Source organism: Indicator indicator, chromosome 1, assembly GCF_027791375.1.
Source record: "Indicator indicator isolate 239-I01 chromosome 1, UM_Iind_1.1, whole genome shotgun sequence".
NCBI lineage: Eukaryota > Metazoa > Chordata > Aves > Piciformes > Indicatoridae > Indicator > Indicator indicator.
The window spans coordinates 93,283,632-93,307,641 of NC_072010.1; the positions used below are offsets into that span (position 1 = coordinate 93,283,632).

Below are 24,010 nucleotides of genomic sequence, written 5' to 3' on the forward strand. Positions count from 1 at the left end.
TTTCCAAGAAGGAAAACAACCTGCAACAAGGAGTGTATATGTCAAAAACCCTATGGAATTGCTCTCACTGAACTGAGGAGTGTTGGAAAAAGTAGAACTTCTGTTAGATGTGTTAGCTCTTCATCAGCACTAGAAAGCATCCTACTCTTGCTCCTGTCCTTGGTTTCAACTGCTGCTAGTGATGTAGTTGTAGGCTGCCTGAACAGAAAACTACATCCATTTCACAGATTAGATGTTTCTTGTCTGCCCTTCTGAAAGTAGTCATGATTTTTCTGGGGTCTAATAAATGGTACTTCCAGTCACCACTGTGCTAGCATCATTTCCAAAGTGATTCTATGATTCTATGAGTTATTTATGCCCAGAGTTAGAGCAGAGGTTACTAACAGTTGATAAAAATTCATACATACGTGAAAAACACTCTTCCAGGGATAAAACACTCCAGAAAGTATTTTTTCGTAAGTGTCTCATAAACAGCTCAGTTCCAGATAGGAAGGCTTTGCTTCCTTATTTACTGATTGCCTTTAGAACATTTAAGAATATTGGATGCTATGTTTGCAACTGCAGTATTTAGCAATGTTACTAGCATAAAAGTAAAACAAACCCAACAAAGACTACTGAGATTTGGAAGAGGTGGATAAGCAGGAGTCATTTTGTCTCCTCTGACCTTCTAAAGATCCCATATAAGATGCCTAAGCATCTATAGTGAGAAGGCATGGAAAACATCATGAATCTAAAGGTATAACAGCATAAATTGATCTAATTTTCCTTTTTCTCACATCAGAGAAAAATAACCTCTTGTTTTTAATGTTGCTTCTTGAACAACACTGCTCCAACACTGTTCCAGACCAACAGATTTTCATTATGTTCAAATCTGCAGATGTAGAACTTGCAGAAAATTCACTCTACATTGTCTAGAAGTGATCTGCATCTCTGATCCTTCTATCTAAATTGATAAAATGTCACATAGAAGCTTTCTGAAGAAATACTAATTGCATAAACTGCATATGAAGTACAGAAAAAAGAAAAAATTACAGGGCAAAAAGCATACATGTATAATTACAATGCATAGCACAGCTTTTTGTATTTATTTTTACCTTTTTATGTTGTCTTCTTGAGTTCTCATATGTAAGTTATATATACTTTCTACTTCCTAAACTCACGTGATACAGTTAAAGATTTCTTTGTTCACTCCAGGGTGATTGGACTACATGACCTTTAAGGTCCAACCCAAAACATTCTGTAATTCTATGATTCACTAATAATCAATGAATTAACCTTGTACATAAATTTTGATTTCACTCTGTGGTTGCTACTGACTTTGTAAAGTTCTTGTTGTCACTGTAACACACAAGAACCTATATTCAGGAAGCTATTTAAGCAGTATTTTATGTCTGTCAGATATATTTGGTGTCATAATAAATAAAACAGTTATCTAGTAAACACTTTTCTACAGCTATCATTTTAAAGAGTTGCTTAAATAAACCGTCAATGTTGTCATGCAATATAGCTGTTTTTTGTCTTTATCTAGTAGTCCTACATAGATACTCAATGTACAGACTCTACAATACTTGAAATTCAGTGAGCTGTTCAAGTATGAAAAAAATCACAGCCCTGAAATAGCAAAAGATATGGCAGAATAAACAGTAGATTTAAATTCTTTAGGAGTAATGTAAACAGAGAGGTTTTTACCAGAGCTTCTTGGAGATTTCCCACTGGGGAAAAGTTGTCTCAGGTGTTTTGCAAACCTGGCCGGATTATCCCAAGGGATATCAGCTACTTCAGAATCACCTCCCACCATTGATCCAGAGCTCTCCAGGAAAGCAGTCTCATTCACCTCAGTCAGCATCAGGCTTTCAAAAGTAAACACTATGAAGGCTCTTTCTACTTCAGCCCAACTCAGAAGTTCTATAAAAAGAATTACAATCATTAAGTGAAAATGTCCTTATGGCCCAGCAGAAGATAAATAGAAGACTATGTAAATGTATTGTTCTTGGCAACTCTGCAAAAGCCAACAACAATTTCCTTAATGGTTCTGGATCAAATTCTGTGAGCTACACTTTACACTGCATTCCAAGTTCAATGCTTCCAAATTGCAAAACTAATTTCATCCATCATAACTGTTCATCCATCTTAAATGAAGTGTTTCCCACATCTGAATACCTCTTGGCTCATTACCTTTATATAAATGATGTTGATTTAAAAATAGTGAGTAGACTTTATCAAACCAGTTAAGAACTAGTTATTTTCAGTTCATGAAAAGACTTCCTTATCACAAACTTTCTTTATTCTCCATAGCTTCTTAACCAACTATCATTTTTTTCTCTTTGCATAAGATTTTACACATAATTTACCTAGAAGCAAGCCAGGTGCAAAGGCGAGAACAAATCTTATTTATTGTTATATGTTTTGGTGATAATCATGAGAAGGACTGAATTTTAAGACAGTAGTTTAGTGCCCAAATCACACAAAGAGTATCTTCAGTTTGAAACGTTTTCTCTTTATGGGAGATAAACAGCAAAACATGTCACACATCTTTAAAATGCTGGGTATCTCATCTCCTGTTCAAATCAATCACCTTCTTGATGCAAGTGAAGACATTGCTGGCTAAGTAAACAGTTGGAGAGTTTGGCAGTATTTGTATGGTCCAGTGAAGACCACTAAATTTGGTACTCATTATCTGGAATGATACAGCAATACAGAACACCTTTATAGCTTAATGTCCAAAATGAACATGCCAACAACTAGAAACAATGCAGAAAGGATTTCAGGACTGAATAGCTAGGAAAGTACATTCAAATCCTGGGCTTTACATGATAGCATAAATGTAACTAAAGGGATTTGGAAGTTTACATTTCTTAATAGTCTAACTTCTGAAACTACCTAAGGGTATTAATAGAGTCTTTGGGACTGTTTCACAGTATACATCATGGTGGAACACACAGTCCAAGAAAAAGTAACGGCAGAAGTGATTATGGTTGAAGAAATTAACATATTCTTGGTTTGATCAAGGAACTATTATAGAAGTCATTTCATTATTATCACCAACAGCTTACATAGAACACATTCTGAAAACCATTTACTGTCCAGTAAAAAATTTCTAAGATATATATGCTCCTCCACCAAAACAGTGTTGGTAAATAAACATCCAGTTTGTGTCTCCCAAAACGCTTTGTGTGTCCTAGCAATATTGACCACTGTTAGTGGCTTTTTTTTCCCTTCCTCAGATTTAGTGTTTCTTATGTTTGTGAATATAATAAGAGTTCTAACAAACTTACAGTTTTCAGTCATACAATATTTAATACTCATATAGCCTAGCCCATTAACCATGAAACTGAAGTCTAAAGTCAGCCCCAACTTGTATAGTAGGGAAATTGTGTAGTATGGGAAATTCTGCAAAGGTTTTAGAGAGATGAAAAAGCCTCTCAAAATTCCTCCTACTTAGTAGGACGATCAACCAGAATTAAAGAAAGAAAGTTATGTCAATGACAAAGAAAATCAGCTTACCATTGGTACAATAATACTTGAGCTCGTGAGCTCTTGCCAAGTGCTTAGAGTTGTTTTCAGCTGAAGGACAAGTGAAATGGATAAGTTCTGTAAGAGGCAGTTTATCCATCATTTCATGTTCAATCTTCTCTGGATTTAAGTTACCCTGGACCTGGAATAAAACCCCAAGCACTAGAGGTGAAGTAAAATTTCATACCAGTGAAAATTCTAAGAATGATATCTGAATAAAGAAGTCTTTTTATAGCAAAATATGTGTGTCATGGTTAAGTTGGTTAGACACAGACTCTGAGCATGTGCTCATAATGTGTTATTGAATCATGGTGTCAGAAATTTTAGGCAGAAAAAATGGAATATAGAAGAGAATAACCATCAGCATAACAACAGACACTTGTTAGAACCTATTTGCCTGTGCTAGCTAGACTCAAATTATGGAGTACAGAAATGTGTACTGATCTATTCAGAGAGGCAGCAGCAGGTACCTTCCATGTGTCTTTCAGCTAATCCATACTACTTCTCACAGAAATGAAGTCTGCAAACTCATTGATCTGTCTGTGACAGTACCATCCATACTACATATCCAAGGACTAATCTTTTGAGACTTCCTGACATCTTTCAGTTTTGCCCTTTTTAGTATTACACATTTACAATACCTTTTTCTTGGATTATACCTTTCAAACCTTTTGCTCTATCTATTCTTCAAACATTGTGCTATAACCTGAACTTCCTCTTCAGCGAGTACATCAAGCATATGTCTGCTAAGACCATCTCTCTCAGTGATTAATCACTCCTGTCTTCTGCTTGAATACTTACAATGTGTCAAGCTTGATTTGTTTCTGAATGCTGTTTTAATCAATGGTTGTCAAAGTATTTCACAACCAATTTGTAATTCCTTAAGACAGATGGACCTCAGCTGTGAAATCTAGAACTGTAATATCAATTATATTATCTTCACAGTATTTTCAATAGTAAAACTACAACTTGGCTTTGTGAAAAATAGAGAAATTCAAAGTGATGTGCTTTGTTTTTTAATTTGCTGCTGAAAGTCTGGAAACTGTTTCATTGCAATAATCCCAAACCTTGCAGTTTCTGAACCTTTCTGCTTTGTTAGAATATAGCAATATCTTGGTTATACACTATGCTCCAATTATTTAGCCAACGTGAACATGCTTCTTTTGTTCATTATCAACCTCTGTATCTCTTATACTTTTCTACATCTTAGTATTTAATCTAGTCTGCATGCTAAATCACTGCAATAAAGTTAGTAACTCATTTTCTGCAGTTTCATCAGTGTTTGACTACAGTAAAACAGACTTCTGTAATCTCATTTATGCCAAAGGGTAAACATTCTTATTAATTATGCAAACAGATCACTGAAATTAATATAATGCTCTGTGTTTGTCTGCCCGTGGGACTACCTCATTGCTTCTTAACCAGACTAAACACATTAGTATGTCTATCTCAGCAGGAAAAATCTAGGCTATACTGTTCTGCTTTGTGAAAACACCTCTCCATCCTCTTTAGTGCATTGAGTATTCAATGCCTGTCAACTTTAGAACTGTTTATATATAGACAGGTAGCACTGTACCTTTAGCATGTGCAATCGTTGAGCCCGGGTATCATGGTAGTTAAATAAGAGAGGGTACTTGGGGGTAACAGTCTGTTTTTCATTGTATTTAGGAGAAAAGTAGTCATAGAGATTCTGTTGAAAAAGAAAGGCAGATTAACCCCAAACAATCAGATATATTTGTCATTTTAGGATACAAACAAAAAGCAACACAAACCTCTTTTTCACTCTTGGAAAGTGTAAGAGAAGGAAGGATGGAGGCTATATGATCTGCAATGGCATGATGTAGCCCATCTGCCCGAGGCTCTGGTACCACCAGACTAGGTGGTGTAAGGTCTTCTTCACTCGCAATCACCTGGCAAACATGATATGTTAGCTTTCGTTACAGTATGACTGCTGCTTAACTTTCTGAGAACTATCAGGCAGATCCTGCTATAAGCTAAACACACAGCCATAAGTTTTGTCAGTAAAAAAACCAAACTTTTTTTTTCTACTAGTAAAATTTCAATTCCTCATGTTAGCTCCTGCCCAAAACAAAGATTATGGGAAACTGAATAAAATGTTTTCTCCTATTATTCACTTTTGGAAGGCTGAGAAAAAGAACAGTTCCAACTTGAAATGTTAAGAATTGTTGACGAGCACAGAAAATTAAAAACTGATCCCGTCTCAGTTGTTGGACCTTATTTTAAGTATTTTTGCCTGAGTCTGTTTTCAGTCCACATTGCAGAAGTAAAAAAAAATAAGATTGTGCTAAAATTTTATTTCCAAAAGAACGAAGATGTCCAGATTATATTGCAAGTCTTAGGTAACTCAGATTGAACCTGAACTCAAGAGAAGTCAGATTTGTCTAGCACTGACATATCCCACTTCCATGTTAGGCTTGCCCCAACAAGACCTTTGTACTGCATAAAACAGTAAAAGTTCAGCATCAGTAATATTGTGGCAAAACATGAAAACCTGTAGTTTACTCAGCTAGGAAATTAAACCTTCTTCCTCATTTGATTATATTGTATTTGCAACACAGAAAAAGTGTTTTTGGAATAATATGCTCTATATACAGGAGAAGTGCACAACAGGAAAGAAAACCAATTAAGACACTTTTGAGTTGTGTTTCCTTTGCATTGAGCTCCCTTGGTCAATGTTCCCATGCAAAGTCTCTTATTTTAAGCTGAAATAGGTTTGCTGATCTTTGATCAATTCAATCTAACAAGTCTAAGCCAAATCAGCCACTGGAATTATAAAGAGAATATTCAGACCTGTTCCAACATGCAGTTCAGCATTAAGGGTACAGAAAAGTATTCCTCGGGAATTTGACTTAGTAAGTCATTGTAGTATCTCATGTCCACAGAAGGAGTGAAAAAAGAAGCTTCTTCCTCTGTTTTAGTAATAAATAAAACATTAAGATCTATTTCTTCAGAAATGCCAATTTACATTACCAACCACTTCAAACTCCAGAAAATTATTCTTAAAGGAGATAACAAAGTCCATTGTGGTGGGTTGAAATTGCCCCCAACATTAACTTCACCAGACTAGCTCAGTTTGGAAGCAAATGAGGCTGTATTTACAAGCAACACTACAATCTACAATGGAATGCAATAAATATATAAAAAATGCACAGTATTTACAATATTTACAGGTATGTACAATTAACTGAAACAGCACAGAAACCTTCCAGGTCAAAGCCAGGAAAGCTGGCTCTTTGCCTCTTCCCCCCCACCGTCTAAAGGGAAGAAAGAGAGAAGCAGAGATTATGTTAGAACTTGCCAAGGTCAGCAAGGTTGTTATCTGCTAGCGTAGAAGGCAAGAAAAGAAGAAAACAACCAGCTAGACTGCTGAACAGAACAGACTGAACTTTGTTTTGAGAACTAAATCTTAAGGGTGCTATCTCTCCAATTGAATCATTCAGAATGATCATTATTTTTTCTTTTTATACCCAATAGTGATTTATTTACGTTCTTACTACTTTCTGCTCAAGATCTGTGAAAAATTTTAAAAAGGCATATCCCTAAGGCCAGTACATCCATTACCACAGAACTCTTAGAAATCTGACTGTGACTAGGAACAGCTGAAGTAATTTTCTAAAGAATGGAGATACTGCCATGCCAATTTCCAGAAACTTCCAGTGTAATCACCAAGAAACTACTCTCAGAACATCAAATCACATCTTCAGAACTGTGCAAATAATTTCAAGGATTTGTGCTGAGAGATGAATGAATCATATGACAGGTTGAAGAGCTACAGGTAGTATTTTCATTCCTTGGACGTACCCTGTGACAAAGTTACTGCTGTCAGAATTTCTTCTGCTTGTCCTTTTTTCTTTGCAAGTAATGAAGGTTCCACCTAAAGGAACAAAAACCAAAGATAAAACCCCCTCAGAAATAATGGAACATGAGGATTGCACAAAAATGTGGGAGAAATTACTTTCCTTTATCTTTGATTATTCATCCTAGACTTGAAGCAAATCTTTTAAATGGCTGGAATGAGGGAAGGCAAATTCAGCTTAACTCAGAATGGAACAAGATAGTCCAAATGTAGTTTGATGAATGCTTTGAATGAGTAAGAGATGGAGTAAGCCCATTTTTCCCCTGCCACTGTAAGTAACTTTCTTCTGCCCACTTAAGCTATTGTCTACTATAAACAAAGAACTGATCTTGCACAGTACTAATGATATTTTATTGATAGTTCACAGATCTACAACAAGACACAGTAGCTCTTTGCAGGCATATTGATTTTTCAGACACAAGCTCTTTAAGGAGATTTTACACTTATGATACTTTATACTTGTATGAGCCTTCAGATTTTCTGTTTCCTCAGGGATCAACTGCCTTTCCCCCCCCATTTTGCAGGTTTTAAATGCTGAAGACAAAAATCCCCATTTCATTCACAGGAAAATACACACGGAGTGATGGTCCAAGATGGATTCTTGAGTGCAGAATTAAATACAGGGTGATAGCCTATGGCTAGTTATTCTCTACAAGAAGCATGGTGAAGTACAAAGAATCCTTGCCTCTGTTCTACTTGGTTGTGCGGATTTGCTCTCTGATATTACAGGCACATTAATAAACTTGGTGTTTTCCAAGTAGTTGCGATGCTGTCTTCTCCAGTCCAGGCAGTCATACATCAAACAAGCAATACTTTCAAACAGCACAGTGCCAAATTCAAGCTAGGACAGAAAAATCAAATAAAAGTTTGCATATCAAACCATCACATAAACTCAGCCAGATGAGTCATTACCTCTCTACCTAGCAGATCTGCAAGTGTTTAAAAATCATCTAAGAGATTTTTTTTTCTTTACTAATTCAAAATGTTTATAGAATTATTCTAAGAAAACCAGGCCTCATCTTTATTTGCATCAACACTGCCACATCACATGGGCTGCCACACTCAGTATGGACTGAGTATTGCCCATTTGCTTCAGTTGTCACAGAGCCTAACTGACAGATACTTGTCCAAGTAACTGTTTAACTGGTAGTTTAACAGGTCTGGTTTCTTGCAACTAGAATTTAGGTTGTTCTGTTTGCTTGTTTGTTTTTTTTTTCTTTTGGGTTGTTTATTGATTTTTTTTTTAATAGGGATGGGATATTTATTTGTGGAATCTCCTTCTGTGGAGAATTTCAAAACCCGCCTGGACATGTTCCTCTGCAACCTGGTCTAGGAGAACCTGCTTTAGCAGGGGGGTTGGAGTAGGTGATTTTCAGAGGTCCCTTTCAGCCCCCACTACTCTGTGATTCTGTGAAAAGAGAGGTAATTTAGAATAATCCTTTTATACTGCATGTGAATGTTTCTACTGGTGATTCACCTGCCCTAGAAAGAAATAAATAAATGAAACCCCAACTAATCAGTATCATCTCATTATTTTCTTTCTTTTCATCATGAACTGAACTCTGAATTCCAGAGTGCAAGCAAAAGAATGTCAGCATACCAGATGAATGGCCAAAGGGAGAAGGCTGTATCTGCAAAAACTTGACAAGGTTCATAGAAGCAAGGTTCTTAAGGTGATACATAGGGGTTTTCACTGAACCTTGGAAGCAATAAAAAGAATAATACCAACTGCTATTTTAAATATTAAATGCTTTTGTACAAATTCCAAAACCCTGAGATTACGTGCCACACTCAAGTTTCTGTGGCTTTAATGGACATATTCTTCCCCTGTACGTGCTAGACATCATGGAAAAGATAAATTTTTACAATTTTTATGCAATTCCTGTCAGTTACTTTCTGAGCAACTACTTCATCTTTCTGGAACTAGGAGAAATCTCTTGCATTAAGATACTTGACTCTAATAGGTGGCTAAGATGTGAATGTCTCAATTTTAAGTTTCCTAAAGCACTAAATATATTAACTGACCCTAACGAAGTATCAAGCATCTGCTCTCTTCAACTCACACCTTCTTTATGGCACTTCAAAACAAGCACCCCAAAACACTGATCAGTTATGGCATGCTAGTCTCAGTTTTCATAACATTTAAAGACTAGAGGAGATATTTGGGAGAGAAGTTCTGTTTGTGAAAACAGAACTGTCAGAGTTAATATTCTTGAACTTTTGTTCTTCCTATTCAACCCTCTTCTGAAGAATGGCTTCATATAAAAACCTTCTACTCACATGTACCTTAGAAGAGATCACTAGAGCACAGGAAGATTTAAATTAAAATACTGGAGTGTATTGAATGCATGATCTTTAAAAAAAAATTAAAAACAAACAAAAAAACAAACAGATTTTGTTTTCAAAGTTTCAAGCAACAAAGCCTGGTACTACTCAAAGGGACACATGCAAAATTTAGTGTGAATACAAATTTTTTTATTTGGTTTGCTTGCTCTCTATTCAGGAACAGACACAGATACTTGCCCAAAGTTTTCTGAGTCTAACCATTACTGACTCTCAAACAAAGAAAAATTTTTTTGAAATATTTTCCTTCCTGTTGAAATCTGAAAGCAGAGAGTACCTGCTCTATATAATACTCTAAAATTTATATATCAATGTCTAACAATTTGTCACAAGAGTTTTCCTTCTGTTTATCTTGAACTTCAGAGATGCACCAAGCTAGAACCTGAAGACTCTCCAGCAAGTTCACCAGAAGAGACTCACTCTATCCATCCATGATTTCACTACTTATATTCTTGCCATCTGTTTCTCTAAAACTTCACAAATGCTTTTACTTCTGATGAATTTTGAGATACAGATGACTGTGAAATTACAACTACAATCTGTTGGAACACTTTCTGTGACAGGTCATTTTCCTTTTATTTCAGCTGTAATATAGCTGCTCACAGGATTTCACAGGTAGCAATCATCCATAGTAAGATGTGATTATGGGGATGATATATGAGATAAAAAAAATATTTTCCAAAATAGGCTTCATATTTTGAGTTTAGATCAAGAGTTTAATTACAAGTAATTCTGTAAGTAGCAAGCCTACATGTTTCCACAATTGAGGCAGTTTTAGTGAATGCCTTGGAAAACCAGTGTGGATTTAGCTAAACTAAGTTCTGATCCCTTCAGGATCAAGGATACTTCCTAGCTCACTAGACTGTTTATATAGAGGATTTAGTGCACTATAAATATGCGTAAGGAGGATGTAGTCTGTCCTCTTACCCTAACAATACGGGCCACAAATAAAGCAGGCTAAACTATAACATCTTGCTTTACTTTACTGTACTGGGTATGGTAAAACAACAGATCCAAAGCAAGATTGCCTTAATTTTGATTTGTTCTCATGTGACTGTTCTGAAATACAGTAAGTAGACCTGCTCTTATGAGGACAAAAATACAACTTCTGTTATTTCATACAGAAATCTAACTCTCTAACGAGATCCAAAATGGGTACATAAAAAGATGCTGAATAAATTTAATCATAGAATCATTAATGGTTTGAAAAGGCCTTTAAGATCATCAAGTCCCACCATTACCTAACCATACCAAGTCTGATGCTAAACCATGCCCCTTAGCATCACATCTCTGCATCTATGAAACATCTCCAGGGATAGGGATTCAATCATGTCCCTGGGGAGCCTAAACCATTGTTTGAGAACCCTTTCAGCTATGAAGGCTCTTCTAACAGCCAACCTAAGCCTCCCCTGGTGTAACCTGAGGCCATTTCCTTTCACTCTGTTACTTGTACTAGGGAGAAGAGACTGGCCCACCTCACTACAACCTCTTTTCAGGGAGCTGTAGAGGGAGAGAAGGTCTCCCCTCAGCCTCCTCTTCCCTATGGGAGAGCAACCCCAGTTCTCTCAGCTACTCCTTACAAGACCTGTTCTCCAGATCCTTCACCAGCTTTGTTGCCCTTCTCTGGATACGCTCCAGCACTTCAATGTCTTTCTTGTAGTGAGGGCCCCAAAACTAAACCCAGTACTCAACGTATGGCCTCACCAGTGCTGAGTACAGGGCAAAATCCCTCAAATACCTCAAACTATTTAAAAACTGCTGCTGTGGCCTACTATATTAAGAAACTCCAAATCAGTTATTTCTATTCAAAGACCTCCTTGTGAATATACATAAGCTGAATAAACTTGTTGGATTCATAGGCAATAACTTTGGTTCAAGATTACAAATACACTAACTACTTTGGTTCTGTTTCTTAGAAGACTAAGCTAAAAATCCTGTTATTTCTAAATTGGTCTTCAATATTATAAACCCCAAAGTATGGCATGATTTTTGAAAGCAGAATCTACTGACCAGCATTTTTCTGTCAGACCAGTCAGGGGGGAAGACACTCTCCTTAACTAGGTGATGAAGCCTGGCAACATTAAAGAGACTTGATCCATGCTTTCCACTGCTCAAAATTGGCTCCAGGTATTTCCAAAATGTTTCCAGTTCCTTGATAGCTCCATCTTTCTTTCTTTTCTCTGCTTCTACAACTAAAGATCATAAGTATTAGGTAAATCGTGGTACGATGTCCCTTTTCCACACAGCACAAATCGTATACTAGACTTCTGTAAGCAGTGTTAAAATAATGCCATCCTCAGAATCTCTGAAAATCTGACTCTCAACTTCAGGATTAAAAAACTCCAGGAAGAAAGATAAAGTCTCAGTAAGAGTTAGTTCTTTCAGAAACAAAAGAAAACCAAACCAAATGAAAATTACACCCTGACTTCTCTCTGCAAACTAAATGAGAGCAGTGAATGTTTTAAAGCTAGGAAATGTGAAACTCCCAGGTTGTACTTTTCCAAAGCTGACACCACATATCTTGGTGAACTTGTTCTTTAGGTATAGGGTTAAACAAGGCTTATCACCACAATTTTATTGGTGCATGGAAACTGGTGCAAAAGAGGATGAAGGTATGACTGTGACTAGCAAGTCTGGAAGTCACACGGTTTCCATTTTTACTGCACAGTAGTGATTGATCCTCAAAGATCCACTAGCTGAAGAGAAAAAAAAAAAGTTTTCTCTTAATGTTAACCTTACAATCATAATCTGGAAACTAAGATCACTGCTAAACTTGAAATGACTTGCATTCATTTGGACATATGGGCGCAAAATAAGGTGCAACAATTGGGAGAAACTGTTGATACAGAAAAGATTTTGCACAACCCAACAGAGGAAGTGATTTAAATTGAAGTCTTCAGTAATAGAAATGAGACAGTATTCAGCAGTACACTACATGAATTTGGAAAAGCACCACCAAAAAAAAAAAAAAAGAAAATCTGTTACCATCATATAACAGTAGATGAAAGATATTCTAATACAATGCATGGTGATGTTGAACCATCACGGTGAAAACAGAAATCCTAGAATCACTAGGATGTGTCTGGTTACAATTTCCCAGCATAAGTGGAGAAAAATTAATTCCATTTTTTCAGGCTGAGTGATTGGTCTGAGTTCTCTCATAAGCTCTCAGAAAAGCTGAATTAGAGGAACAGAAAACTAAACATATGAAAGGCTACTAACAGTGCTTGACTTGGTAACATCATAAAACGAAAGTCATCAGGGGATGCAAGTATCTAGGAAGGAAAAGACTGTGAAACCTGTGATCCCTAATCCATGATTCATGTGTGTTCATGCCAAGAACAACTGAAATACAGTAACATAACTGCATTTACAGCTTAATGTCTCTCCATCTAAACATTTCTCTGTACGTTACTGAAAAGATCAGCCATGATCTATTTCGCAAGCCATTCATCTACAGAATACTTAATGCCTGCTCCAAAGCACAATTAACTTATACTTCTGTCACTGCTGACAGATACTTGCCTTAATATAACCTTGAAAAGACTCAATAATATTCCTAAGTCTACTTCATTACTTCACTAACCTCAGCAGTGGAATTTTTTTCCCTGCTACATTCTGTTTTCCCTATTGAAATTTAAACTCTTCGTTTGCTGTCCTAGACTGTTACAAACTCAAAAACTTTTATTATTTCTCCATCATTCGACCTTCAAAATTTAAGGATAACTATTCTGAATTTTTCCTTGTAGGTAAAATTTTACAGATCCCTAATAATTTCCATCATTTGGAATTTTTCTGATTGGCACACATTTCTTACAAGGTCTTACCTCAATGTTGATCTGTATGGTAAGATTACTTCACATATTTTTTAGGACATATTCTCATTTATAACTTGTAGATGGTATTTGGTTTTAGTAGAATAGTGATATTTCTGACATGTTAATTTGTGAAGTCAACATGACAGCTTGTCTTTCAGATCTGTCATCTAGCCATGTGTTTTCTAGCCTTGAATTGTAGAATCATAGAATAGGTTCATTTTCATTAGAAAAGAACCTTTCAGATCAGCAAGTCCAAGCATTATCTTTTAATTGTATATTTAAATCTCGTACATTTAATTATTCCTGTATAAGCACACTATACTGTCCATATTAAACAGAAGGAGTTTTTTTCCAGATTATTATTCCCTATTCTGTCCAGAATATTTTGCATTTGAATCACATCTCCTTATTCCAATTCCTTCAAAAATAGCAAATAATACCAGACCCACCAAAAACTGAGTCTGCTCCATGCACCCTTCTATTTTATAGAAAACTTTTAACAGTTACTCTACAGAGGTAAAGATTTTTTTAATGATACTGCATCAACCCCAAATGAACAAGTCCCCAACTCCCTCAGCCTGTCTTTGTAGGTGAGGTGCTCCAGCCCTCTGATCATCTTTGCAGCCCTCCTCTGGACCCACTGCAGCAGGTCCATACCGTTCTTGTGTTCAGGGCCCCAGAGCTGGACATGGTACTCCAGGTGAGGTCTCACCAGAGCAGAGTAGAAGGGCAGAATCACCTCTCTGGATCTGCTGTCCATGTTTTTTTTGATGAAGCCCAGGATGCAATTTGCTTTCTGGGCTGCAAGTGCATATTGGTAGCTCATGTCCAGCTTTTCATCCACCAATACCCCCAAGTCCTTTTCCACATCATCTATCTGCTTTCACATCATTCCCCAGCCTGTATTGACAGTGAGGATTGTCCTGACCCAGGTGCAGGACCTTGCACTTGGCCTTGTTGAACCTCATGAGGTTCACCTGGGCCTACTTCTCCAGCTTGTCCACCAGGTTCCTCTGGATGACATCCTGTCCCTCTGACATATCAACTGCACTGCTTAGCTCAGCGTTATCAGCAAACTTGCTGAGGGTGCACTTGATCCCATTGTCTATACCATTGATGAAGATATTAAACAGCACTGGTCCCAGTACAGATCCCTGAGGTACACAACTTGTCACCCATCTCCATCTGGACATCAAGCCACTGACCACTACCCTCTGGATGTGACCATCCAGCCAATTCGTTATCCACCTTACTGAAGAGCCTTACTATTATTGAACAGCCTTATTGAAATCCAAATATCCAAAACAGACAACTGCTCTGCTTAGAAGGCCGGAACTTAATTTTGTAAGTAAATGAACCCTGCCTGACAGGATTTGCTTTTGAATAGCATACACTAGCTGGTATGTACATCCTCATTCTTTTTTTAAGTGGTTATAACTTACTCATTCCAGTATTTTTCCAGAAACAGAAATCAAACAGATTACAATGCCTTGGCTATTCATGCTTCTTCCCCTCTTCCTCACAGATCTTTTTTTCCACTATCTCACTTGCTCTTTATGAGTTCTCAAATATAAATGAGAGTGGCAGGAAAATCTTTCTACAGAACGCAATTTAAATGAATTTGATTCAGCTCATCTGACCAGTTCTTTACCTTACCTAAGTGCACCCATGCTACACATCAGGCAGAAGGAGGAGGTCACCAGGCAGAAGGAAGTGGCCTAAGAAAAGGAGGGGAGTAGATACCGGTCCCTGCTTGGGGAGGTAGACAAACCCCTTCCCTGCCTCCCTCACCTTCCCAGTTGCCCCTACACAACAGATCTGGAGCACTGGAAGTTGAGAGCCCAGATTGAGAGGCCCCTGTGTCCTACACCTGTCAGGTGGAAGACAGAAGCTTCAACGGAGGGGGTGAGGGGTGGAGGGTTCATGGCTATGGCAGGGGACGAGTGCACGTAGCAACCTCTTCTACAAGGAAGAGGAGAAGAGTGTTTGTTGTGGGAGACTCACTCCTGGCAGGAACAGAGGGCCTGATATGCAGGGTTGACCCTCACCATAGGGAAATCTGCAGTCTCCCTGCAGCCCAAATCAGGGATGTCACTAAAGAACTCCTCAACATGGTGCAGCCACCAGACTATTACCCATTGCTGATTTTCCAGACAGGTGGGGAGGAAGCTGCATCCTGTAGTCTGAGGGGGATGAAGAGAGACTTCAAGGCCTTGGGATGATTGGTGAAAGAGTTTGAGGCTCAAGTGATTTTCTCTTCTCTACTTCCAGTACCCAGCCACCATATGCAAGGCACTAGAAGAATCCAGTCTGTAAACACCTGGCTCTGAGACTGGTGCTACAGGCAGGTCTTTGGGTTCTTTGATAATGACTGGGTTTGTAGGACACCAGGATGGATGGGAGTACATGGGAGATGCTTATCTCACAGGGGGAAGAGGATTCTAGGACAAGAACTAGCAGGGCTAATTCACAGAGCTTTAAACTACAGTTCAAGGTGGATGGGGTTGCTGCTGGGCTTGCACCAGTGGGGCAGTGTTCTAGTATTAATGTGGACCAGAAGGCCTCCCACCCCCCAGCATGGAATCAGTGTGCTCAGCTGGCTCCCTGTGCTGTCTGTACACCAATGCACACAGCATGGGGAACAAACAGGAGGAGTTAGAAATCCCTGTGCAGCCAAGAGGTTGTGATCTAGTGGCAATTACAGAGATGTGGTGGGACAGCCCACATGACTGGAATGTGGTCATGGATGGCTATGTCTTTTTTAGGAAAGAGAGATCAGCTAAGCAAGGTGGTGGTGTTGCTCTCTATGTGAGAGAGCAACTAGAATGTGTTGAGTTCAGCCTAGGGGTGGATGAGGAGCGAGTTGAGAGTTTGCGTGTGCAGATTAAGGGTCAGGCTGGCATGGGAGACACTGTTGTGGGTGTTTATTACAGACCACCTGATCAGGATGATGAAGTCGACGAGGCCTTCTATAAACAGTTGACATCAGCCTTACAATCACAGGCCCTGGTTCTCATGGGGGACTTTAACTACTCAGCCAGCCACAGTCCAGGAGGTTCCTCCAGTGCATTGATGATAATTTCTTAATGCAAATGGTGGAGGAACCAATTAGGAGAGGAGCATTACTGGACCTGATACTCACAAACAAGGAGGGACTGGTTGAAGCAGTGAAGGCTGAGGGCAGCCTTGGCTGCAGTGACCACAAGATGGTTGAGTTTAGGATCTTGTGTGGTAGGAAGAAAGTATCAAGCAGAATTACAACATTGGATTTCAGCAGGACCAACTTTGGCCTTTTCAGGCAATTGCTAAGGGAAATCTCATGGGACAGGGTACCAGAAGGCAAAGGGGCCCAAGACAGTTGGTTAACATTCAAGGACCTCTTCTTCCAAGCTCAAGATCAGAGCATCACAAAAAGTAGGAAATCAAGAAGGGAAGCCAGGAGAACTGCATGGTTAAGTAGAGAACTGCTAGGCAAACTCAGGTGGAAGAAGAGAGTCCACAGATCATGGAAGGAGGGACTGGCCACGTGAGAGGAATAAAAGACAGTTGTCAGAGAATATAGGGAGGCTACTAGGAAGGCTAAGGCCTCCTTGGAATTCAACCTTGCGAGGGAGGTCAACCACAACAGAAAAGGCTTCTTCAAATACATTGCAAGAAAAGCTAAGACCAGAGGCAACGTAGGCCCCCTGCTGAATGAGGTGGGTGCCTTGGTGACAGAGGACACAGAGAAGGCAGAATTGCTAAATGCCTTCTTTGTCTCTGTCTATACTGTTGGAGGCTGTCCTCCGGAGCCTGAGGCCCCAGAGAGAGACAGAACAGAGGAGAAATTTTCCTTGGTTGATGAGGACTGGGTTAGAGAACAGTTAAGTAATCTGGACATCCATAAATCCATGGGTCCTGATGGGATGCACCCAAGGGTGCTGAGGGAGCTGGCGGAGGTCACTGCCAGACTACTTTCCATCATCTTTCTTAAGTCATGGTGGATGGGAGAGGTGCCTGGGGACTGGAGGAGGGCAAATGTCACTCCAGTCTTCAAAAAGGGTAAGAAGGAAGACCCAGGTAACTATAGACTGGTCAGCCTCACCTCCATCCCTGGAAAGGTGATGGAGCAACTTATCCTCAGCACTGTCCATAGGCATATCAAGGGCAAGAGGGTCATTAGGAGCAGTCAACATGGTTTTACCAAGGGGAAGTCATGTCTGACCAACCTGATCGCCCTTTATGATGACATAACCAGGTGGATAGATGATGGTAGAGCACTGGATGTGGTTTATCTTGATTTCAGTAAGGCATTTGACACTGTCTCCCACAGCATCCTTGCAGCTATGCAGAGGTAGTATGGTCTGGATGATCAGGGAGTGAAGTGGATTGAGAACTGGTTGAAGGGGAGAAGTCAGAGAGTTGTGGACAATGGGACAGAGTCTAGTTGGGGGCCTGTAACTAGGGGAGTCCCTCAGGGGTCAGTACTAGGACCAGTACTGTTTCAATAGATTCATCAACAACCTGGATGAGGGAACAGAATGCACTGTCAGCAACTTTGCTATGACACCAAAGGGTTGTGCAGCCATTCAGCGAGACTTGGACAGGCTGGAGAGCTGGGCAGGGAGAAATTTAATGAAGTTCAACAAGGGCAAGGGGAAAAGGCCCTGGGGGTCCTAGTGGATGGAAGGGTGACCATGAGCCAGCAATGTGCTCTTGTGGCCAAGAAGGCCAATGGTATCCCAGGGTGTATTAGAACGAGTGCAGTCAGTCGGTCGAGAGAGGTTCTCCTCCCTCTCTATTCTGCCCTGGTGAAGCCACATCTGGAATATTGTGACCAGTTCTGGGCCCCTCAGTTCAAGAAGGACAAGGAACTGCTTGAGAGAGTCCAGCACAGAGCCACAAAGATGATTAAGGGAGTAGAACATCTTCCTTACAAGGAGGGACTGATGCAGCTGGGGCTCTTTAGCTTGGAGAAGAAGAGACTAAGGGGTGACCTCATTGATCTTTATAAATATGTAAAGGGTGAGTGACAAGAGGATGAAGCCAGGCTCTTCTTGATGATGCCCAATGACAGGACAAGGGCAATGGGTGGAAGTTGAGGCATAGGAAGTTCCATGGAAACAGGAGGAAGAATTATTCCACTGTGAGGGTGACAGAACACTGGAACAGGCTGCCCAGGGGGGTTGTGGAGTCTCCCTCTCTGGAGACATTCAAGACCTGCCTGGATGTGTTCCTGTGTGACCTGGTATAGGTGATCCTGCTTTGGCAGGGGGGTTGGACTGGAAGATCTCTTGAGGTCCCTTCCAGCCGCTCACATTCTGTGATTCTATGATTTTACCTGAATCTCCACAATTTGAAGTTGGATTTTTCTGCTACTAGCACTGATTGTAACTGTCACCTGTCTGCAATAGCATTTGTTGTGAAAATAGATTCTCTCTCCACATCAACACACATGCCAACAAGTACAAAAAACACTCCCCCAACTGGAGACAGTTGAGTACAGTTGCAGGATGTTATTCTGTGGCATATTCTTCTCTGGCTGAGGCCACAGTCTACAGTGGCCAGCTGGGCAATTCCCCTGAAATTACTAAATGAGCCAAGCTTGCCTAGCAACACAGCTTCCTGGATAACAATTCAGAAGGAAACATTTTAGCAAATGTTCCTTGGTGGCTGCTACAAAAAAACGTGGCTGTAACTACTGCCTGCTCAGTCAGCCCCTCCTTCTACTGTCCAGCTAAGGCAAGCTTTTGCACTGGCAGATCATTTGATTTGGTGATCAACCATGGGCAATACAATTTTTGCATTGCAAACAGAGCTGCTCACAGGTAACCTGCACAAACACAAAGCATAGAGAGGGAGAAAAACACAGAAGGAACAGTCTTTACTCAGATTAAAAAAAATAGTCTCCTTTCTACCCAAATTCTGTTTTATGACCAAATTACCTTCGGGTGAAAGCAAAGATGCTTCTTGAAGTGTAGTTGTTTCCAAGTATGTCTCCAAGGGTTTATAATTCTCAGAAGAAATTCTAATTACACTCAAAATGTTAATCCCAAGTTCAGACATCACAGGCAACATCTGAGGGTTGTGGAAACCCAAAATTATGAAGTAATGATGGGCACCATCATCTGGTTCATCATCTGTTCGAAACACAACAAAACCAAGTTAGTACAAGGATGATGAACAAGCTCAACAAAATTATTTTTTTTCTTGACTATAGGGGAATACTACAAATTAAGGTCAGAGAAACAGTTCTTTTATAACAACATTGGGACAAGTACACATAAGTTTTAAAATATTATGTGCTTCAGACTGGAGTCTTCTGTAGCAAGCCACCTGGAACTCATAGAATCATGTTGGTTGGAAATGATCTTTAGGGTCATCAAGTCCAACCATTACCTAACGCCACCAAATCTGGTGCTAAACCACGTTTCTCAGCACCACATCTCTGCTTCTTCTAAATACCTCCAGGGATGGGGATTCAACCACCTTTCTGGGGAACCTATTCCAGTGTTTAACTCAGCTGAAAGGATATAAGTCAGAAGGAGTACTTGTTTGAAAAAGCACCAGGAGAAAATACAAAGAAACTGATTATAACCAGAATGCTAGCTGCGCCAGTATTTCTAAAATTGTTCCTCTTTAGGAGGAGTTTAGTATCACAATGTAGTCCTATGCTCTAGTGGTAGTTTAAGATATCCTATTTCATCCTGCAGAAGCTGGTAGGGAAAACACTCAGACTGAGTTACTGTGTCTTAGATGAGAGATTACATTAGCTGTAAAAACTCTGAAGGACGAGCTGCAGGTGTGAGCTGACTCACTGCTAACTGCTCCTTACCCAACATGGTCATATTTACTAGATGGACTCCAAGTCAAAATCCTCAGCAGCTGGTAATAGCAGCTCATGCTAATCCTTTTAGTTGGTAAGGTGCAGATCCAAATTCATCTTAAAGTGCAGCTGAGCAGTTTCAGAGTGCCTGCTCTGTTTGGGCTTATTAGTTCTGTATCAATAGGCATAGCAACATTTCAGTACCAAAGCAAATGGTTAAACATTATGTAAGCGAAAATGAGCCCTCTAGAAGCTTGACTCTAGCCTAAGTTAATTGCATAAATTCCTTTTATGGCTCATGGAGAAATACTGGTGTTCAGACAGGTATCAAATGGTTTAATTCATTCAGCATGGTTATTTATCCTAAGACAACAGAAACAGCCTGCTCGAGGTCCCTGTAGCTCTTCATCAAATATGGAACACATACAATTAGTGCAGACTATTCTGCAGTAACAACAAGCCACAGTTTTGCCTTCTGTTTAGTATAAAAATTCTTTTTCATGCCCACCAACACAACACACTTAAAAGTCCTTTAGGCATTCCCCAGCTTATGGGACTCATTCATCTAAGGGGTTAAAAAAGGTCAGAAGAAAAGGTAGTCTGGCACTGACAACTGCCTGTGCTCAGGGATAGGGCCAGGGCTGTGTAAATGCTGCTACCACCTGGAGCAGCAGGCTAGCAATATGGTTGTCTCTCTTTTTCTTGTAGCATTAAGCAGACAAAAAAGAATATAAAAATTTGGAGAAAGCTTGACTGAGGAAGCAGTCACTACATACATGCACTTCTAAAGCAAAATCAAAACCAGAAGATAAAAGTAGCCTATTATATAACTGCTAGTACTAAAACTGAATTTGATGCTTTAATTGCTGTCAGAAGAAAAAGAATGAGGTCATACAATTAGTGAGCACTAATGCTTTCTAACAAAAAAGGTGCCTGCACAGTGACTTACAGAGATCCAAATCTTCTAGTGTATGCTGAAGACTGCCTGCCATTCAACAGTTTTAACTAAGATTATGCTAATATGCATGACAACTTAATAATCAGTCAGCTCTAATAATCAGTGACTAGTTCATACTCACATTATGACAGACAATGGAGGTAATCCCAAGATTACTCAAAAGCAGAGACGTTCCATGTCATGAATACTAGGGATGAATGATAAAATGCTAGCTATCAGAAATACCTACAGATACTCTCTGAGCTCAAGGAATGGTCATACATAAACAACAGCTCAGAGTACTCATGTAAAAATTGTGGCATTTTTCTCCCCCCCTCCATTTTTTTTCTTTTTCCTTGAAACAGCTATTGGCCTGTAGAATCAGGATACAGGGGAGGTTTAGACTGGATATTAGGAAGTTCTTCACTGAAAGAGCTATGAAGTAGTGGAATAGGCTGCCCACAGAAGTGGCTGGACTACTGTCCTGAAGGGACAAAAGCCTCAAAAATGCCCTGAACCAGACAATGGGCTTGTCTGAACATGCCCTGAGGTCCAAGTGGGCCAGGCCCCTGTGTCTTTGGCCACGTTTGCAGAAAACTGATTCTATAGGTTAAAGTATCAGGTTTCTCTCTCTTAATCTTTGTTGTCAGTGGCCATCATTGTCTCGGGAAATCTATAAATACTAGCCCAAAGAGTGAGTGCCTCGCCTTGTCCAAGATCTGGGAGAAGACACAAGCCTTAACCGTGCAAGCCCGAGAAGCCAAGCCTTGCTCACCTTGCAATTTGGAATCCGAGCTGTGCTTCAGTTTACCCAGAAAGACTCTAAGTGCCCCTCGCAGTAACGCGGTGTAAAGCCCTAGAGCAGTCTTGCCGGGCCGAGAGACGAACCCTGGAGGAGCCAAGAGCCCCAGGGCCATACTGTTTTATTGGAAGAAGCAACAAGAACCGCTGCGAAGATTGCAGCTGGAAGAGCCTCTCCATAAGAGGCAAAGCTACAAAGCTGACAAGCCCTGCAAGCCTCGGCAGCAACCGCTTTTCTACAAAGCTTTCAGCTACAAAGCTTTCAGCTACAAAGCCTTCGGAGATAAACCCTGGATGTGCTACAGTAACAAGCTGCAGAAGCCAACAGAAAGCCAAACTGCATTCCTGCAGCTTTCACCTGTCTGACGCCGTTTTGGTTTTCCTTAAATCCCTGCACATGCCGTGTGGTGTCGTGATCTGTGGATTATAAATGTGGCGATTGAATGTACTGGACTAAAGTGATTTGCAGTGAGTAATCTAAGAAATTTGATTTTTATAAGCATCTGTTAAAAGGTCTGTTGCCCTAAAGAATTCTAAAGTTCCCCCTGCCTTGTGGGCAAAGCCAGCACGTTGCCGATGCTTTTTCTTTACAGTTTAAATTTCTGTTTGTTTTTTTCTGGGTTTTTGCTAATATTGTTTAAATTGTTACATATTCCTGCTGGTGAGGTACCTGTTCCACAACCGAGTATTTTGAACCAGTAAATAGGTTTTAGTAGTATTTTCTGTGGGATTTTTAAAAATTAAGTTATTAATATTTTTATTAATTGTTTCACCTATTAAACATTAATAATAACCATACATTCATAACAGCTACCATCCCTGGAGGTATTTAAAAGATGTGGAGATGTGCTGCTTAGTGGTATGGTTTAGTGGAGGATTTGGCAGTGTTAGCCTTACAGCTGGACTCGATGCTTTTAAGGATCTCTTCCAATGTAAACAATTCTATGATTCTCACAAGAGTGGAGTGCTGGACCTGCTACAGAACCTCATTGTCTTTCTTGTAGTGAGGGCCACAACAATTAAACACGGTACTCAAGGTGGCCTCACCAGTGCTGAGTACAGAGGAACAATCCCTTCTCTGGTCCTGCTGGCCACATTACTTCTCACACATGTCAGGATGCTGTTGGCCTTCTTGGCCACCTGGGCAAGCCAGTGTGTGCCTTCAGCTGGCTGACCATCACCACCCCCAGGTCTTTCTCTGCTGGGCATCTTTCTAGCCACTCTGCCCCAAGCCTGGAGCATTTCATGGGGCTGTTGTGACCCTAGTTCAGGACCCAGCCCTTAGCCTTGTTGAATCTCATACAATTGGCTTCAGCCCATCGACCCGGCCTATCCAAGTCCCTCTGCAGAGCCTTTCTACCCTCAAGCAGATTAACATTCCCTCCAAGCTTAGTATCATCTGCATACTTATTGAGGGTGCACTCAATCCCCTCATTCAGCCCATTGATAAAGACATTAAAGAGAACTGGCCCCAAAACTGAACCCTGAAGAACACCACTTGTGACTGACTGCCAACTGGATTTAATTCCATTTGCTACCACAGTGTTCTTTGAACACTTCTATCATGCCCTGGAAAACCTTAAAATTCATCAAAGGAATGATGTTATAACAACATCTTATCTGAAACAATGAGAAGCTATGTGCAGACAGCTACTGTTCTGTTCTTGTGAAAATTTGCCAGATTCACTAAGATTTAAACTTGTTCTAAAGACCTGGACAGAGGCTTTTTAGATGCTTAAAGCGTGACATTGATCTTGCATGAGATACAGATGAAGGTCTGACTAAAGAGTGAGAAAAGCCTGCAACAGTTCAACTAGGTAATAGCAGGTACATATAATGCAACCAAAACTCAGCAAGTGCTTCTCCATCAGGAGAAATCCTGTTCATATTGCTATAGCTTAAACGTATTATTGTTC

The 24,010-nt window shown here is 39.9% G+C and overlaps 1 protein-coding gene across 1 annotated transcript in view; it reads right to left on the bottom strand.

Annotated features, from left to right (window-relative positions):
• The window catches only part of SPAG17 (sperm associated antigen 17), a 109,020-nt gene that overhangs the window by 59,552 nt on the left and 25,458 nt on the right, over positions 1–24,010 (bottom strand). The window contains exons 6-14 of the mRNA XM_054388939.1: positions 19,476–19,670; positions 11,744–11,925; positions 8,076–8,231; positions 7,336–7,408; positions 6,325–6,443; positions 5,286–5,423; positions 5,090–5,203; positions 3,505–3,655; positions 1,690–1,905 (exon numbers count right to left, since the gene is read on the bottom strand). Coding sequence (XP_054244914.1) covers positions 1,690–1,905; positions 3,505–3,655; positions 5,090–5,203; positions 5,286–5,423; positions 6,325–6,443; positions 7,336–7,408; positions 8,076–8,231; positions 11,744–11,925; positions 19,476–19,670 — 1,344 coding nt within the window. The remainder of the gene's footprint in view (positions 1–1,689; positions 1,906–3,504; positions 3,656–5,089; positions 5,204–5,285; positions 5,424–6,324; positions 6,444–7,335; positions 7,409–8,075; positions 8,232–11,743; positions 11,926–19,475; positions 19,671–24,010) is intronic.